The sequence below is a fragment of the Onychomys torridus genome, chromosome 19 (assembly GCF_903995425.1).
Source record: "Onychomys torridus chromosome 19, mOncTor1.1, whole genome shotgun sequence".
NCBI classification, from domain to species: Eukaryota; Metazoa; Chordata; class Mammalia; order Rodentia; family Cricetidae; genus Onychomys; species Onychomys torridus.
The window spans coordinates 62,480,221-62,501,012 of record NC_050461.1 but is presented as its reverse complement, the minus strand read 5'-3'; the positions used below and the strand labels follow the sequence as shown (position 1 = coordinate 62,501,012).

The window sequence follows — 20,792 nt, the reverse complement described above, 5'->3', positions numbered from 1 at the left end:
GCCCTTCTCCCACTTCTGCTCAAACTTGAGGAAAAGCCAACAACTCTAAGAATCCTGCTAGGATTATCTTGTCTCCTTCCTCAAGACCACACAGCCAATGAAAACAGCACCAAATAGACCGAAGGCTGATTAATACCCATTACTGACTTATCTCTGAAGTCTACAGAAACAGGTCAACTCACTCCAATGGCCAAATAATTGTGTATTGCCTCATGTAATCCTAAAACTAACTCATTAGTGACTGACTGAAGGAGAAAGGAAGAGAAAAACTACAGCTTGATTTAAGTTGTTCTATTATTTATTATCTGAAGTCAAGCCATCTACCTGTTTAAGGCACAAATAAAACATCACAATGAAATAAAAATGATACTAATAGTTTGCAAATATTGCTAATGAAGTTTTACTGAACAAGTTATTTTAGATTTAACAGAGTTATCTGAAGGACTTTAAAAAACAAAATGCTTAGCAGAATTACTACTAATTAAACTTTGGAAGCCATGAGTCAAATTAATAGTCTAAAGAGGGTTTATTCTATAAATAGTGATTTTGGTCCAAAAAAGACCAAAGGTGGCCAAAAATAAAATTATAGTATCTTAAAAATATATATATCAGAAATATATTAATCTCCCCAAAAGCTGGCTGCTTCCAAACTAGATTTAATGTTCTGCATGTTTTCCCTCCGCTGCTTGGTAAACACATTCGCCTCTCCTTTCTGCAGCCGGCGCCTGGCAGCTGACATCTGCTGCTTTGTCAGCTGACGTTTCACCTTCTGCTTCACCAGTTCCTGGAAAGATTTGTAAGTTAGTATCACTAATAACCATTTTGATAAAGAACAGAAAATCATTAAAGCAAAGATTTACATTGCTAATATCTTTCAAATTTACATGTTGAAGATGAATTTTTAAAATCCTTAATATGAACAGTAAATAAACCAGGAGAAGTTGTTGTAAAACCTAAAAGTTTACATTCTTTGCAGAAATACAGATTATACAGCCAAAGGGGACAGTGTAGCATAATGGTTTAAATTATAAATCACTACAGTGCCACCTAGTGATCATGAGCATGGAGGGGAAAATCAAGATGAAAATTATTTCTTCTTCTTTTTCTTCTTCTTTTTTTTTTTTTTTTTGAGGCAGTCTCATGTAGCCTGGGTGCCCAGGCTGGCTTTAAATTGGAATGTAGCCAGATAACCTTGATCTTCTAATCCTCCTGACTTCACCTCCATGCCTTTAATCCTAGCATTTGGGAGGGAGGCAAGTGGATCTCAGAGTTCAAGGCCAGTCTGGTCTACAGAGAATTCCAGGACAGCCAGGGCTACACAGAGAAACCATCTTCTCTTTTTGTTGTTGTAAGTAAAAACATTTTCCTATTAGATCTAGCTAGCCGCATGTATATTTATTAAAGGGCAGTATACCTTAATCACTTAATTCTGTTACATTCAAGGACAGAATTTATAAAGGACTGATGGTTGTGTTAAGAGTTTATGTCTAGTTTTCAGAAGAACCTGGATCTGACCCCTTGCAATGCAAAAGTCCAATAAATGGGAATGATCAAAGATAAACAGATTTTATGTCTATAATTTTAAGGAATTTAAAGTTTTTTGTCCTTTTATAAATTCCAAAACCACCACCAAGTTCATTGAGGTAGTGAACAGTTTCCACCTGTCATTTTAACAAAACAATATGAGAAAAATTTCAAGAGAAGTTAGGTGTACAGCCTGTAATCCTAGCAGTTAAGAGGCAGGGGCATAACAATGAAGAGAGAAAGAAAGGGTATAGATTAACATGGAAGGATCAAGGGTGAGGGAAAACTGTGATTGGAATATATTGTATGAAAAAAAATATTTTTGCCAGGCAGTGGTGGGCACACGCCTTTAATCCCAGCACTCTGGAGGTAAAGCCAGGTGGATCTGTGAGTTTGAAGCCAGCCTGGTCTACAGAGTGAGATCCAGGACAGGCACCAAAACTACAAGGAGAAACCCTGTCTCAAAAACAAAACAAAACAAAACAAAAAAGAAAAAAAAATTCAATAAAGAAAAAAAGAATCCAAGTCCTAGTCTGCATAGAAATCACTGTTCATGGAGTTAGATTGAGGGTCTTACCCCTCCTTAGAATATAGGCTTATATATTACAACTCACAACACTCAAGACTCTGAAACATTGGAGCCTGGTAAAGAGAAAAGAAAATTTTGTAATTTTCTCATGTAGCCTGGATGCCCAGGCTGGGCCTTAAACTGGAATGTAGCCAGATAACCTTGATCTTTTAATCCTCCTGAGTTCACCTCCAAGTGCTAGAATTACATATCCAAATCTTGTTTGTGCTAGGGATTCAAAGCAGAATTGGGAAGCCGGCATGGTTTTGCATGCCTTTAATCCTAGCACTTGGGAAGGGGAGGCAGGTGGATCTCAGAGTTCAAGGCCAGCCTGGTCTACAGAGAATCCCAGGACAGCCAGGGCTACACAGAGAAACCCTGTCTTAAATAAACAAACAAACAAATAAATAAATGGCAAGGTATAAGATATTATGGTAGATTATTATATACACTAGTAAACAAATTTAGTAAAATAGCAGCCTTAGATAATTTGCACTGTAATGAATTTTTATATTCAAGAATACAAATGTAAACTATTTTTATTTTCCTGTTTAAGATAATTTATATATTGATACAAACACAGAACTATATTTATTATAATGTACACATATTTCTACTCTTATTTAAAATATTTATATACTGATACAAATGTAAATTTATATCTGTCATACTGTATGCATGTTCTACTTCTGTTTAGGATATTCTGTATACTGATATATATTTAAGATTGTCATATTTCATATTGCACTATATATTCCTACCTGTTATAAATATCTTGTGTATTGTCACAATTTTGAAGTCATCGTCCTTTACCATACATCTGCTTACAGACTGTTTACCTTATTTACATGAAGCTTTAGTCCTTAGGTTATTTAGGTAGATAAGACTTACAGATTTATAGTCACCCATGCTTGTCATCTCTATAGTTATGTTAGTTAGGTTATCCAGATTTACAGATACATAGGTTGGATGGACATATATTCTTCAAACACATCATAGACCTAGAGAATATGGCATTTAAATAACTTAGAATTCTGTTGACGTGAGACACAGTTGCTCCTGGCAGCACCAATTTGATCCCGAGAGAATGTTGGACTTCTAAGACATTTCCATTTGGAAATTTGTTTTCTTGGCACAAAATGGCCTACTGGGCAAAGAACTGCCCTTGCCTCAACTGCTGACAATACAAGTGCTGTCCTTCTGGACAAGCGGGGACACAAGGAAAAGTGACTTTTAAACTCTGCCAAGACAGGGTAAGATGGTCTTTCAAAATTCCTGCTTCTAAAAATGGTCTGTCAGATACTCTAGGTCTATAGCCAATTTGAATGCACTAACAATGCTGAAAAACATTAGGTGACTGTCCAGGCTGCCAGCTGTCTCTGTCTACTCCTGCAAGACTCCCGAAAGTTGCTTGCGTCCTTCTCCCATTTCTCAGGTACCATTATATTTCTTCTCAGATCTTTGATGGGATTGAAGACTAGCAGTTATAGTTACAACTTAGTATGTATGTATGTATGTATGTATGTATGTATGTATGTATATATATAATCTTAGAACATATTAAGTATTAGATTCAGGTTCTTTAGGATATAGGACATCTTTTGAAATGATCTTTGTAACATGCCATTTATCTATGCTCTAGACTTCTCTGGATTTTAGTTTGTGTTTTTTGCTTGATATTGTTCATATTGGTTGTAGTTCCAGCTATCTAGGTCATTATCCTTCATTACTCCTGGACAATATTTGATAACCATTCCTTTGTATATAGTCTTGTATTAGGTTAGAACCTTCTTATTTAGACAAAAGGGGGAGATGTAGTGGGTAGCCATTCCAGCTTTGATTTGGAAGTTCTAACCCCCATTGAGGCTTCGGTAACTGTCACGCCTACAAGATGGGGCTGAGAGAGGACCCTGGATGCTGGAGGTAGACTTAGCAGAGTTCTCCAGACTGCGCCATACCTTTCCCAGACCTTGTTACCTATCCCTTCACTTGTAAGTTACCCCACAAATAAACCCCCCTTTTAACTATGTGGAGTAGTCTTATAATTTCACCAATAAAGCAGCTTAACACCTACTTAAACAGGCCACACAGAAGGCAATTACATTTTGAGAATTTACCTTCACTGGTCTAGCAAATTTTAAGTGTTTCTGAAAGGCCCCAGAACTACAATATAAACTACTGTTAACTACTTTTACTTTATTCTTTTGTGTGAGCATGCATGTACAGTATATATACATGCATCCTTGTGTACATGTGTGCAAGTGTGTGAGGGTATTCACATATCTGTGCATGCCCACGTGTATATTAAAGCCAGAGGTCAATGTATGTTGTCTTCTTCTATTGCTCCCTAACTTATTTTAGGGTCTCTCACTGAACCTGGAGCTCACCAATTTGACTAGCTGGCAGGAAGCTCCTGTTTGTGTTAGGGTTATAGAAATACCTACCAGGCATTTTACGTGGACATTGGGGATACAAACTAATGGAAAAAATCTTCCCAGCGTGAACTTTATTCTTGATAGCTATCATTTCATATTATAATATTTCATTTTATCCGAAACAAAACATTCTAATTCATAAACACATATCTGAATTTTTAATAAGTTTAGAAAAATGAAGTTATTTATCTTTTGAATTTATTTCTATGTAGTCATTTCATTTCCATGTAGTCATTTCATTTCCTCATTTCTTCCCTTCTAAACTGTTTCCTTCTTTGTTCACTATGAATAAATTATCTCTAAAAACACACAATTTTACATAAACAGAAGACAAAATCCAACACAATTACATAACTTCAATATATAAAAAATTTGATAAATTAATATTTCACTTTCTTAATGTTAGACAATAATTTTTAGAAAGTGCAATTAAACAGCACTCTTCAAAAACACTGCCTGATCCTGAAATAAGGCAGGTGGGTTGTAAATTTGCACAGTGGCTGCCAAAGAATCAGCAAAGTAAGCAAACCCAACATAGTTTTAATTGGGTCCTGCTCCTTCCAAATGTCAGGAATGAGTAAGATCTATAATCCTGGCTGTGTAGATGGAGAAACAATTCCTCCACAAGCCACAGAAAGGGGTTTGCTTTGTGGAATGTAATAATCTCCACAATGATTCTTCCTTCTGGGTACGTCAGAACAAAGGCTGGCTTACACACCAGAAACTTCAGTCAGGGCTAGAATATTTTGCTCACTGTCCTGTCTAGAAAATGTCAATTTTGTAAATTGTTTGCCTACCACTGCTAAATGTCCAAGGAACCAACAAAATTTGATACCAAATGCATTTAAAATGACTTATTTCCCAGAATGTAACAAAGTGAGGATGGAACACCTTCACATTTCAACTATGTTGCTATGACTTACCTTTTTGCAAAGTCATCTAACTTTCCTTGTTAAAAATCAACAAGGGGGCAGGGGGAGCTGAGAGATGGCTCAGTAGTTCAGAGCATTGACTGCTCTTCCAGAGGACTCAGGTTCAATTCCGAGCACCTATACAGCAGCTAACAACTATCTCTAACTCCAGGACCTGACAGCCTCAAACATACATAATAGGCAAAACACCAATGCAAACAAAATAAAAATAAATTATCATTAAAAACAAACCAACCAACCAACAAACCAAAGACTGAATCACTTGGGAAAATACAAAATCCCATCTGGATCCAAAATACTTAACATTTTCTCTCTCAAATTCAAACTAATTTTTATGCTGCCATATCCCTGGAAACTGCTTATTTCAGGTAAAAGTGAACCCTCTCCTCTCTTACTATACTTCTGAATGCTGTTAATTTTATAGCATTAACACGAGAACCAAATTTCTAAATGACCTGAAATCCTCACAGTACCTAAGTTCACTATTCTCTCCACAGTGCTGGCCCAAAGAGCTGGTTTAATGTGTAATACTTACTGGAGGAATTGTTGAACAGCTTAGGATACTGCCTGTCGATGCAACACTCAGGGTTCTTGTTCTATGCTGAGTAACACTCCTCATACCGTCTTCATCTCTAGAATAAACAAAATTTAAGAAATACACAATTTATCTTAATTTTTATAATGTAAAAATTAAATTAATTTGTTTTTTGTAGCGAAGTTTAAGGTGAAATGCCTCAAAATTATGATATTTATTAAAGTAAAAAGTGAACTACTTGCAACTCAGTCTACTACATTTGAACACTCATGGAATGTCTGACAAAAGTCACCATCAAACTTTCCAAATAGAATGTTTCAATAACTGAAATTTATCATTTTCCCACAATTCATTTGTGTTTTTCACTAAATTATATAAATCTATTTCTCACACTGAGTGTCTTTCTTGCCACCTTTTGAACAGAAGCAGACATAGTATGGACAGATACAATAGTCTCATTTCTCTCTCTGAGACAGGGTCTCACTGTAGCCAAGGCTGATCATCTTACTCAGGCCTCAGGCTCCCAAGTGGAAGTATGAACCACCATGCCCAGTCAGAGACAGTACTCTGAAACTGTACTATGAGTCATAATAAAAATTATAATCATGGATACATCTATGCTTTCCAATGTTCAGTATTTTAATATAAACAATGTACAAAACCCCAGAAAACATTAACTTCTGATGTTCAGTATTTTTCTATAACATCTATTTTTTAAAATTCTATTTATTTATCTTTCTGTGTGAATGGCACAGGCTATAGCGTTCATGTAGAGGTCAGAGAACAATCTGTAGGAGTCAGTTTTCCCTTCCACCATGTTGGTCCTAGGAATTGAACTTGGTAGCAAGTGATTATCTTTTGAGCCATTTCCCTGGCTCTGCAACATCTATTTTTGTTTGTACATTTTCTGTTGAAATGACTATTAAAGGAATAAAATTTTGCACAGTATTTATTCAGAGCAAGAACAAATCATTAACCCTACTTCCTGCTTAATAAGACTAGTGACCCCATATAGTGTTTTGCTAGCCGTTATTGTAGATATATCTCAGAAGGTGCTTCTGAATTGGTAAACTGAGTAAAGCAAACTGTCCTCTCAATGTGGGTAGATGTCATCCAATTCAATGAAGTCTGGAATATAATGGCAGAGAAAGAGAATCCTCTGCCCAACTATCTTGGAGCTGGGACATAAATATTCTTGTCTCTGGAATCAGATTAGAACCTACACTATTGGCTGTCCTGAGTTTCCAGCTTGCTCATTGTAGACCTTGGCACTACAGTTTATATAACCCCAAAGGCCAAGTCCTTATAAAGTCAATCCCAGACTTAGTATGGCTGATCTTAAAGATTTTCAACTTTGTAACAGTGTAGTACACCTGGTGAAAACCACACTTTGATCTCTTCTAGGGCTGTTACTAAGTGATACTGATACTCTTGATATGATGGAAAACGTCTCTGAAGATCTAATCACAAGGACAAATGACATGTACTTTACCAAAGGTTTTTTTCTAAGCTATGATATTTGGTAGTTTATGTGTACTAAACAATTTTTTATTTCCCTTCTAATTATAACAGATTTATGAGAATGTGAGTCCAAGGTAAGAAGTAACTTTAATAAATTTCCTATTGATTCTATTTGGTCTAGAGAACCCAGACCAAATCAGATCAAAATATGGTATCACAGCTACCCTTCCGACTAGCTGACTTTTTCTTATGTTTCTGCTTTAATTTTCCAAGTTTATTAAATGGTGGCAGCCCAAAGGCAGAAAATAACAGAGCTATGTGGAAAAGTAACACAATTCTCACATTTTACTTCATGAACAAAAAAACTACAGAGATTAAGGTGTCCTTAAGATACACAGATATCAAGTTATTATTATTATTAAAAAAAAGACTGATATACTGGGTTTGGAAGACCTGGAGGTGGCAATTCTGGAGCTGCCCCTGGTTATGAAAATGAAAATGGTAGAGAACCTAGATACAGCAACCAGAGCAGGGGCTATGGAATTATGGCAACCATGAAGGAGGAAACTATGGGATCTGGAAATTATAACCAGCAGCACTGTAAAGATGGGCCAATGAGTATGAGAAAATTTGGTAGTAGCAGGAACATGAGGTGATCACATGGTAGAGGTCTTGGGGACAGTGAAGGAAATAGGGGTTATGGTAAGCGGGACTAATACAAAGCTTCTTACTTGCCATGAGCTTCACTGTACAATAAGGAGACGAGAGCCCAGAGGAACAGAACTGCTTCTGGTTATTGAAACAATAATTTAAGGAAACTTTTATCTCAGTCATACATAAGCGTGCAGTGATATGGCAGAAGACAGCAGAGCTGACACAGAGAGCAATTCTGTGAATGGGTTGAATTATTTAATAACATTATCTTAGTGCAGAAAAAGAATAAGACAGTTTCTTAGTTTCCTCATTTTCATAGAGCATGAGATACTTAACTTTCTAGTGGCTTTTGTAAGAGTGTAGAAAGAAGCATTCCTTCTGTGGTAATGCTATTGTTGTAGATGTCAAGTGATGTGAAACTTCTTAAAAATGGTTCTCAAGGTTTTGAAAAGTATTAGCTGGGATCAAGATATAAGACAGCATAAAGTTTCCCTTTTAAAAATTAAGTCTATGTACACTTAAAGTTTAATAAAGTAATTCTAAAGTAATAAAGGATGCACTTCTGAACATGCACTGGAAAATGCTTAACAATGCTCTGCTGATCTAGTTTTGTACATGAATGTTTTGAAATAAATAAAATCACTATTGCAATGAACTATAGTTTGGTTCTAGATAAACTATCCCAAATCTAAAAATTAGGTTTCAGGACTTTTGCTAATTTAAGTTGAGCTTAACACTCTCAAGACAAAGGAAATTCTTAAAATGTAATACCATTATGTGGCTTTAAGTGCACACACAAAAAAACAAACAAATGACAGAGGGCCCAAAACCCCAGAAAATATTCTCAGTAGACATGTGACAGAAATCACATTTGCTCTATGTCTTACATATAATGAAGCAGAAGTTACCCTGTCTAAAAACAGATTTACTTACTAAGAGAGCTACATTCATTCTATAAAGTCATAAATTTTAGTTTAAGGCAGAATTCTGTAAAATTTAGTCAACAGCCTATCTGGAATCAGATTAATTGAAAAGACAAATGTGTTTCAATATGAAAAAGTTAACTTTCATTTTACATATGATGGCACAGCACAATTATGTCATATCATTTGTTCTTCAATATGCTCCCTTGTCAGAGTCAAAGAATATAATAATGTACAGATTAAAGGAAAAAGGAAACAAAAACCCATACCTGAAAGGCCTGAACTCCTTGTTCAATGATGACAAGGCAATCAGATCAGGGCATTCATCCTCACAGTCCTCAGAGCCAACAGGGCTTCTCCACTGACCTGTCTGGCCACGGTGGCTGGTATCATTTCCAGCACTACTGCTCTCCTCAGAAAACCCAGTAGCAGAACCGCGGGGAAGAACCTCCTTTCTCATTTCTTCTAGAGCTTGGTTCAATTCAGTCACTTCAAAACTGGATACCTCAGCACTCTGCTCTGATAAACTGTCTTCCTTTATTTGCTTGACGCCTCCTGATGAGTGGTAACAGTGGTCACCTGACTCATGTGCTGGGTTAAGTTCATTTTCCATCTCTGACGTCCAAACTTTGTGTTTTTCTAAAACCTCTTCATCAGAGAATGACAAGTCAGATTCTTCTTCTGTTTCAGTAATTTTATCATCTGGACCTACTGGATGTAGCAGTTCATCATCTGCTTGCATTTCCTTTGTGTAACCACTAGCAGACACCTCAACATCAAGAGACTCCTCCCTCCTAGGGAAAGAAGGTACCAGCATCAACTGACACAGAAAAGAGATATCTGAAATAAACAGCACCACTCTAATAAATGACGAAACTGAAGTGAGTTCAAATGGTCTTCCACATTTAATTTTAAACATAGTTTTTAAATTATTTAACTATGTAAATATAAAAGTATTTGAATAACTAAAAAGCAACATAATAAAAAGATTACAGAAATCACTTGATTTTTATTAACTTAGTGTATTAACTTTCAAAAAGGGTAAGGATTACTTTTTAAGCCTAGCATAAGTTGTCATCATAGAGGCTTCAGCCAACAACTGATAGGAATAGATGCAGAAACTCACAGCTAAACATTAGGTGGGGCTCAGGGAACTCCATGGGAGAGGGGGAGAAAGGATTATAGGAGCAGAGGGGTCAAGGACACAGCCCACAGAATCAACTAGGGTCCATAGGGGCTCACAGAGACCAAGGCACCAATCAGGAGCCTGCATGGGTCTGACTTTAGTCCTCTACATCTGTTGTTATGACTGTGCAGCTTGGTGTTCCTGTGGGACTCCTAACAGTGGGAGTGGGGCATCTCTGACTCTGTTGCCTGCTCTTGGGACCCTTTTCCTTCCACTGGGTAGCCTCATCCAGCCTTGATATGAAGGTGTGTGCCTAGTCTTATTGTAACTTGTTATGTCGTGTTTGGTGGATATCCCTGGGAGGATGCCTCTTTTCTGAAGGGAAATGGAGGAGGAATGGATCTAGTGGGGAGGTAAGAGGCTGGGAGAAGAGGGAGGAGGAAACTAGGGTTGGGATGTAATATATGGGAGAAGAATAAACAAGTTAATTTTAAAAATTATAAAATATTTTAAATAAAGGGATAAAAGGAAAAAAGATTGCTTTTTAAACTATGTAACAACAAATCTCAAACCAGGAAATATCTTAAAAGTGTATAAAACCAATAAAAAAAAGATTAACTTTAAAAAATATATTATTTGAATAAAAGAAAAAATATAAGGCTGGAGACATGGCTCAGCATGTTACTTTTTTTTTTTTTTTTTTTTTCCCCTTCGAGACAGGGTTTCTCTGTATAGCTTTGTGCCTGTCCTTCCTTGAATTTACTCTGTAGCCCAGGCTGGCCTCGAACTCAAGAGATCCACCTGCCTCTGCCTCCAGAGGGCTGGGATTAAAGGCGTGTGCCACCACTGCCCGGCAGCATGTTACTTTTCTAGTGGAAGGGGGCTTGATTCCTAGTACCCACTTTGGTTGGCTCACAACAACCAACTCCAGGGGATTAGACTCTCTTCCGGCCTCTGTTGGTACTTGCACTCATGGGCACACATTATGTGCTGGTTAGTGTGTTGTCAATGTAACATAGGCTAAAATCCTATGAAGAAAATGTCCCACCACATTGGTCTATAAGCAAGCCTGTGCATTTTCTTGATTCATGATTGATGTGGGAGAGCCCAGCTCTCTTTGAGCAGTGCCACCCCAAGGCAGGTGGTCCTGGGAGGTTTAAGAAAGTAAACTGAGCAAGCCATGAGAGAGCAAGCCAATAAGCAGAACTCCTCCATGGCTTCTGCTTCAATTCCTGCCTCGGATTCCCCTAATGATAGACTAACCTGTGAGACAAATAAACCCTTTCCTCCCCAAGCTGCTTTTGTTCATGGTGTTTTATCACAAGTGAAACCCTAACTAAGACACAGAAATACATATAATTGAAAATAAAATTTTACAAACCAAAACACCAATTTCATTAAGATTTGACACCTGATTTCTTATAAATGTGTTATGAACATTTGATACAACATTCAAAATACAATGAAAAGTGTTGACTTCATAAGAAAATAAATTCAACATTCAAAAGTTCAATTGTATTATCTTAATGGACTGACAGCAAGTATTTTCAAATCTTCAATTTTCATTCATGTGCTGTAGAGTAGAAATATTCAATAGCAATTGTGTATCTGGACATTATTTCAGACAAAAGAATTAACTTTATAATTAAGCAAATAATCTATCACAGGGGTTCTATCATTTAAACAGTACTAAATACAAACCTGATGTCACTAAAGGTGGGGTAGAGCTCACTTTCATAGCCAAAACGTTTCATGAAGAACTCTCTAATGCATTTAACATCTCTGTCGAAATACCTGTAAAAGTAAACATTCATGTTTAATGTTATCTTTTCTATCTACTGTCCATTTATTTATTTCTATACAAGACACATAGCCTCTCCATGTATCTATCTACCTACTTCTGAGCAAGCTTTGGTTTTAAATTTTTTTTGTTTTTTCGAGACAGGGTTTCTCTGTGTAACTTTGCGCCTTTCCTGGAACTCACTTGGTAGCGCAGGCTGGCCTTGAACTCACAGAGATCCACCTGGCTCTAACTCCCGAGTGCTGTGATTAAAGGCGTGTGCCGGTGCTGGTGCCGGTGCCGGTGCTGGTGCCAGTGCCGCCGCCACCCCTGCTGGCTTCTTTTTGGTTTTTAGAGACAAGATTTCTCCAAGTATCTCCAGCTGTCCTGGAACTAGCTCTGAAGACCAGGCTGGCCTTGAACTCTGCCTGCCTTAGCCTCCCAAGTGCTGGGATTAAAGGTGTGTACCACCCAGCTTCTCTGACTTCTTAAAGCACTGCTTGAACAAATTGGCTCTATGGCTAAGAAAGCTTGATTTGAATGTTAAGTCCAAATCCTTTTAATGCTCTCTATTGTAATTTGTGTTAGATTCTCAGTACAAAGGATAAGCAAAATGAATGATTAGGTTTAAAATTGGATTTAAGTATATTTTCCTTACTTTAAAATAGTGAATAGTAAAGATTCTCTTACAGTGAAAATTCTAGCTGTTAGATATCCTTTATTCAAAAAACAAATCTACTGATTTAAATAGAAACCTGGAAAATTATGAATAAAAAAGTGATTTCATGATACACAAACATCCACAACTAGAATCAGTTTTAGCATATACCATTCAGCATTTGGATGGGAAGTGGAAACCATCTGTGGAAAATCAATCATGGTGATGTGGTCATCTTTATCCAATATGAGATTGAATTCATTGAAATCTCCATGAATCAGCCCATGATTTCCCAGTTTGACTATTAGTTCCATAGCTTCATCATAAACTGATGCAGGGTCTTCAACATGATGTATCTGACACCTGAAAGTATGAAAATTATAAAGAAGTTATTTGTACATGTTCATGATTTTAATGAGCATAAAAATGCATGTGTATGTGCCATTTCAATTCCCAATCTTCCCAGTTTCCTCCTCATTCTCATCACAGAAACATGCCTCAACTATTAAAAGACCACACTGTGCTCCAATCCTGTCTGTTTTCACTATCACCTCCTATCTCACATCTTCCTCACAGCTCAACTCTTTTACTTAGGCCATTTCTAATTTCACTCATTCTACTTTGAACAGATTTCCTTCCACTTCATTTAAACAAAAATGGTTCAAGACAATTTCTTCTATGATTTTAAGCCTAAATTCGTAGTCATTTCCATTTCTAGCCAGCTGACTTCTTTCCTCTCCTGAAATATACACCTAACTATCAGGCACCAAGCCTTTCAGATTTTCTTTCTTTACTGTTTATTACTGAGGCCAAAGTCCTCACTATAATTAATAGATCTACCGCCTCTTTCACATTCAAATCCAATCCCAAATAATGCACGTTGCTATCTGTAGAACACACCGAGAATCTGAGCACTTTTCAGCACCTTTATGACTACGACCAAAGATATTATCATCTCTTGCCTGGACTGCTGTAAGTGCCCTAACTTATCTTCCCTGACTATTTCTTGGATCTCACTGTTCACATTTCCCCTTCCTCCTGCCCACCCCACCTTAGTCATTCTGCTCTGTTACTGGTTTGTTCTCTCTCCAATCTCTTCTGTCAACACCCAAGGACCCTTAGCTAGTTCCCTAAGATTTCACCTTGTGAATGACACTTTTCTGACTATATTAAACAGGAATCTCTTACCTCTAGCCTCTTTGTTGACCTTTATCGATAAAATTTACTGATATACTAGATGTACTATGTATTTTTTGTTCAGTTTGAGGGCAGGAACTTTTTTTGTTCACTGCTGAATTTTAAAGTATTTGTATTTAACAGATCCTTTATAAATACTGAACAAATCAATTCACAAATGGTAGAGATGACAAACTGAATGAAACTGAGCTTTCAACTTATTTTTGCATAGAAATTCCTAACTACTTCCAACAATTTAATGTTTTACTTAAAAATTCATTTATTAGGACCTATGCTTTCAAGCATAATACTTACAAGGGATAACCATTGATAAGCTCCATGATCACTGCATGGCGATTGTAATCAATTGGCTTTGGAACTGGAAATTTCCTCTCATATAATGCCTAAAACAGAAAAATATAAAAAGCTAATAAAATCATGTTTTTAAAAGAATAAAAGAATGTACTTTCCTACAACAAGGCTTTACAAAATTTTAGTCAACCTAAGGGTATTCAATATGCAAAACTAAAAATAATGAAGTAAATTTTAACAAACCCTACTAGACAGAATAACTGTTATTTTCTATTAACCTTAGTTGTTGATAATATTTAAGTATGAAGATATTTTAAAAAATCTATATGGCACTTATTTTAAAAGGTAACAGATGCCATTTTATTATAGATATGTAAATTAATATTTTTTCTCATGTTAAAAGAAAAATACTACTCAACTTATCTGAAACAAGATCTCCAGATACTGTTTTCAATAAAAGGACATTTCTATAGTCACACACATAAATCTGCATAACAGTAAAATATCTTCATTAATAGAAAACCACTAGGAAAAGAAAACAATCAATAGAGTTCAAATTGACTATAGGGACTGAGTTGGGGGTCATTAAGGTCTTTGTAATGGTTGGTTATAATGAGCTACAGGTTATCATTTTTTAAAAAAGAAATGTAAAATCATTTAAAAATACCTTCATATAAGCAAATTCTTTCATGGCGGAGAGACGAGATAAATAAAGCCAAGAAACATTATGCCTGTGCTTATGGTAATCACGCTTATTTTTTAGATTTCGAAAGGAGGTTCTTCCCAGTCTATGAAGCTTCAGTGCAAACTGCTGCCCCTTTTCATTTGCAACAATGTAAATATCTAAAGCAAAAATGATAAAAGCATCATTAGGACACTTTGACTGCAATGGGTCAAATAGTTTTGACTTTATCTGCCTTCATTGTATCTGCTATTTTTCCTAATTCTTCTTGTGCAAAATATTTCATATCCTAAATGACAACCCAGAATGTGTTCACATATGTAACTGTAAAGGAAAGCAGAGGTATACTTAGCCAAAGGGTACTTCTGCTTTCAAAGATGCTCAATACTTACATTTATCATTATGTCAAAACAATCCAATTCACTGAGAAAGCAGTTCTAATGAAAGGAGTGTTAGGGATCCAACATAGGCCTTGCATATAGCAGGCCAGTCTCTATCATACGATTATATCCTCAGTCCAAGATAAGTGATATAACATCTTCCATTTCAACATGTTCAATTCAATTGATTTGATGACTAATAAGTAAGAATTTATTTCTGTAAGTAAACTAGTGATCTTAATTTACCAACTTATCAAAGTAAGTTATTTGTAATGCTGACATTTAGAACACATTCTAAGTACATTAAGAAATTTTAATCATTTCTATCAATAATAGGCTATCATTTTATTGGCAATATAAATCATTACACATTTTTGAATCTCGATAATATCAAAATTTATATACTTTTTACCCTTTATGAACTGAATTGTGTTCCTCAAAATTCCCCCACTGAAGCACTAACCTTTAATGTATCTATCTAAAGATAAGGACTTCCATTACCGCTCACAATTAAGAATAAATGAAACTCAAATCACTACTGCTTAGAAATTGGTAAAAACCAACCAAAGGGCAACCATCCCACAGTAACACTGTATAATTATGAGAAAGATACCTGCTGATATACAATGTCAACAAGAGTAAAAAGCAGATAAAAATTAAGGTATAAGATCCCGAGTAATGCTGACTTCCACTCTTGGCTGCAATCTTATGTGAACACAAAAATAACTCTAAATACACATAAATGGAGCTGTTTTTATACAGAAAATTTCTCAGACTAAATAAGATATTTCTATTTGTCTTAGCTATGGTTTATAATCAATAGAAAATTAACTGAAATATATATATAAATATATATTTGAAATAAAACTAGATTTTATTGTATTTTCTATTTTTGCAATTTTAATGCTTATCATTTTATTATTCAATAATCTCTTAAAAATTAAAAAACAAACAGAATCTATTTCATGACTTAGTTTTCATATAATCGAAGTATTTACAATAGCTAATTCATAATTTAAAATTCAAAAGTAATGACTGAAAGCAAAAACAATTAACAGAAGTCCACAGTGCTTATACATATTTTCATGTGCACATGCTCTCCCAACTCCAACTTAGCATTCTATCTAATATTATTTCTTAAATACATACCATAATTCAGATTTAAACCCAGAAGGCATGCTAACCATACAAAAAATCTCATAAGGACCTTTTAGGGTAGGTTTCTTAATTATTATTTGTTTCCAGGTTTACTTTTGCTTCCCCAGTTTTGATAATGTAAATTAGATAGCAAGAATTGCACAGGATAAAAACTATATACAGGATGCTATGGTTCAGAATCATCTCCTAATCTTTATTCTTGTCTCTCACAAAGGAAGTAAATGAATACACAACTATTTGCTCAATGTTATTTTAAAATGCTTTCAGTTCTGTGTTGCTGTGACATAACAATGTGCCTATGGTATTGATATTTACTATCTTCCATTACTTCCTTTTTGGTATGTATTTTAATTATTACAAATGCATACTTTATCAAATATAAAATAAGAGCAAATATAATATTTACCAAAGATGTGAGCTATTAAAAGAAAATTAGGGCCTGAAGTGTAGCTGAGTGGTAAAACGTGCTGGCATGTGTGAACGCTGGAAATTTTTGGTATTACTAATAGTAATGGACTTATGGAGGTAATTATAACTTACTAAATTACTGTTAATAAATATAACAAACTATGTTCCTAAATCTTTTATTGCTTATGATCACATTTCTGACTTACTGTTTTGTTGGATTATGTAACAAAATAAAAGAAGGCTTTCTCAAAGTAAAATAAAAACTTAAGCAAAGACAATGCTTTCAGAAATACTATTAGTACATACCTGACTCTTTGCCAACACCCATCTGGTTTCCAACAGACTCAATTACCTGTCTAGAAGACAGTGTTTTCAAAGCTAGGTAATCGTAACCAGCATTTGTCAGCCGATAGCCCTGGACAGCTAGACAAAAATTAGATAAGAACATTGTTTACTTGCACTGCAGCAGCAAGATACATCCACTTAATCCAAGCATCAAAGATGGAAATCTTAGCTAGAGAAAGAGAAATTACACAGACCTGTAAGTTCCCAATTTCTTCTCTATTATAGAACTACTTAAAGTGTGATTCATGTATGGACACCAGTTTGAGGGTCTGTGAAAAGATATGCACATAAACTCAAAGGGATTTAAGATCAGGATATTTTATATTGATCTGACCATGAATTTATGCCTATTTTTTTTATATAACCATTATTCTCTATACTGTTCCCAATAACCACTTTCTCTTAATAACTTATATAAGATCTGCGGCAGGGTTTTAAACATTCAACCCTCATCATAGATGGCTTGAGAAGAAATGCTCTAGTCCTGTGAGAGGCTGAATTTTCCAAAGGTGGTGGTAACTGTATGACTATCCCATTTGTTCTGTAGTGTGATCTTGCTACTTTCTCTGCCCTTTTTGATTTGAGTGGACTCTGTTTTTGACCAATTCAATATGGCAGAAGAATATATCAGTTCTTGGTTGTCTAATCAGGCAACCTATATTTCATGCCCCTGGAAGGTTGGCTCTACAGAAAGCCAATCAGCTGAAAACTGACAAATAATGAAGCATAAAATACTTACTTTTAGTACGTTCCCAAGCTATAAGTTTATGTTTCACTAACTCTCTCAACACTTTGTTACAGCCACCATGTTTCAGGTTGGCTATAGAAGCAACCAAACTGCATGGAACAATTTCATGGTTCTTCATGCCCATTTCGACCTGAAATTAAAGGAATCATTATAATGCGTAAGTAACATGAAGCCTCGTCTATTAAAACCTTGCAAAGAAATTAAATTAGCCTCTTGAAACTTTCCCAACTAAGTAGATCTCTAGCCACAGCTATGTATCCTAACAGGAATAGATCTCGAGAAATGTGCTGTTAAACAAATGTAGGCTACAAAGTATTAATGGGCACTACCATGGTTATACTACCACTGGATAGAATGATCTTAGAGGATTGCTGAACACATGTTCTGTGGCCAAACAAAAAGTTTAAGGCAGCATAATACTTACAATATAATTATTTCAGTCTCCATCCTGTTAAATTCCTTCTTGATAAATATAGTTAATCACTGATAATGTCAACTTCAAGAGTAAAAACTTAGTTCTTGAAAAGCCAATGATACATGGCTGATAATAAAAATACTTAACACCTAAACACTGTCTTAAAAAAAACTACAGATATTCCAGATATTAAGCATAATTGAGATGACTGATATAGAGGCAAAGAAGTTCGCAGAAAGAGGGGGAGGGCAAGAAAAGATAACACTGGCAGCATCTGTCTGAGTCTGGAATATTAAGTTCAATGACTAGGTAATTCCTTAGGGAACTTAGAAATTTTGAAAGAAAAATCTGTTATTCTACTGTCTCACCATAACTAAGCATTTGAGACCTTTAACTCATTTTTTAATGTTCTGTTTCTTGTCAGACATTGACAAATAAGCGAACCTACTGAGAAGGAGAGCCATTATTTAAAAATACCATTTAAAGAAAAAGCTCAGATTAATTAAGACAGCTATAGGAGAAAGAAAGTGCATGCCAAATTTCTTAGGACCTTGTGTTTGATTGATTAATTTGTAAGTGCTACCTACTTAGGACTAAGTCCAAAAAATTCTGGCTACAAAGGGTTAAAATACTACATGAACCAGGCAACTCACATTACAAGTCCTATTATGTAATTACATAACCATGGTCCTTCTCCTTACCAAAAGACAGTGACTTCTAAACAAAGACTGACTGACTCTAAGATGTATGTTATGATCTCTGTACAATGAGACTAAAGCTGCACAATCAAATTTTGTCATTTTCCTAATTAAAACATTCACTTGCTTCCAACACAATGTTTACTAGGCCTGCAAGGGCAACAGTCTACATGATTTGATTCTCAGCATTTTCTCTATATACATCTTCCACCATTAGACCCAGCCACACTGGCCTTTCCTTCCTCTGAAGACTTTTCCCATCTCTGGGATTTTGCTTGCTCTTGCAATCTCTCTCTTTCTCTCTCTCTCTCTCTTTAGATTTATTTACTTATTATGTATATAGCATATATGACTGCAGGCCAGAAGAGGGCACCAGATCTCATTACAGATGGTTGTGAGCCACCATGTGGTTGCTGGGAATTGAACTCAGGACCTCTGGAAGAGCAGTCAGTGCTCTTAGCCATCTCTCCAGCCCGGTTTTTGCTCTTATTAGGGTTATAGTCTTTATCTCGAACTCTCTCCAAGGACATCTCTGTAGGTAGGTAATATTCCTCTGGTTCGGGGACATGACACAAACCAACTTTGTGATTTAATTAAAATAGGAGTAAAGACACGACTCTTGGATTTAGGCAGTCTCCAGCACTATACAACTCAAAGATAAATAGTACTCTTGCCTCACCTTCCACCATAGATACTTTCTACTCCTTTATCCTTTGTTACCCTCACGATCCTTATTACTTGATAATGACATTATTAACTTGAGGACGGAAGGTATCTCCTCCCTCTGTCTGTTTTGCACTCTGCTGAACAGCCTAAGCTTGTTACTAAAGCCAGACACAAGTGTTTTTCTGAATGAATCAGAGGAATATCACTGGGTCTATTAGTGAGAACCTAAGAGGCAACCTTCAAGGACATTTAAATCCTCACTCTCCCTAGTTTGGAAGCCGTGGGTCACTGAAGTTTCCCGGGCAGCACAGACGCCAGCGCCTCTGAAGCAAAACGAGAAGAGAAAAGGAAGGCTTTGTAGTCTTCAGGAAAAGACAACTCTTCTCCACAACTGCCTAGTGAAAGTCAGACCTTGGCACCCTTTACCCAGCCCCCATGCTCAGCTCCCAGCGACCTTAGAGGGACCGGAAGAGGACGCCGGGGGTGGACGGGCGAGAGAGGTGTGCTTCTTACCGCGGTAAGGACCCTGAAGTCATCTCTGCTCATGTACCTCAGTTTGGCCACATTCACCTTCCCCATGCTTGCTCAGCTCCGGCGCCGACACCGGACGCGCAAAGCTGCTGGGTAATCTCGCGGGCTTTCCGCGGGTCGGCCCCGGCTCGCGCTCCGGATTTACCGTGCTGGTCAGTAGGTAAGCACTCCTGCTTGACTGGTACTGAAAAATGCTAATTTTCTGGTCTTAGAACTAAAAAGCAGGGAAAGGTGATTATTCGCTCTTTCTTTTTTTCTTTCTTTTTTTTTTTACACGCGACTGATTTGGCGGGTTGCAACTTTTTCTCATAATATGACACAGTACTTTTCAGAGCTGCCAGGACCTGATCCGGAAGTAAGGCTCCACTTCCGGAAGCAACAGTGCTCAGGTCAGGGGAGGGGCAAATGTTGTCCCTTCCGGGCGGTGTCTGCCTGTAGTGCTGCGACTCTCTACTGTAAAAGCAGCGGGGGAAATGACCAAGTCAGACTCCTGGCCAGCAAAGCCACCGGAAGAAAGCGACAGAGCGCCACGCGCCGTGTCTCGGTCGCCTGCGCCTGTCCGCCGAGGAGGGTGGGTTAGGCGCGCTCCGGCTTCAGCCTCAGCTGCTCTCCTTACTTCCCTGCCCCCGCTTCCAAAGGAAGCTCCCGTTTTGATGTTTCGGGGGGGGGGGGGGGGG

At 36.7% G+C, this 20,792-nt stretch overlaps 1 protein-coding gene across 1 annotated transcript; it reads right to left on the bottom strand.

Annotated features, from left to right (window-relative positions):
* Positions 1-276: 276 nt before the first annotated feature.
* Riok2 (RIO kinase 2) lies at positions 277-20,441 on the bottom strand. Its single transcript, XM_036169216.1, has 10 exons — positions 20,098-20,441; positions 17,797-17,935; positions 17,019-17,135; positions 14,752-14,927; positions 14,088-14,176; positions 12,768-12,959; positions 11,860-11,952; positions 9,302-9,826; positions 5,995-6,091; positions 277-784 (listed from the first exon to the last, which is right to left on the bottom strand). The coding sequence occupies exons 1-10, from the start codon at positions 20,161-20,163 to the stop codon at positions 620-622; spliced, it is 1,659 nt and encodes a 552-aa protein (XP_036025109.1). The 5' UTR covers positions 20,164-20,441; the 3' UTR covers positions 277-619.
* Positions 20,442-20,792: the final 351 nt, after the last annotated feature.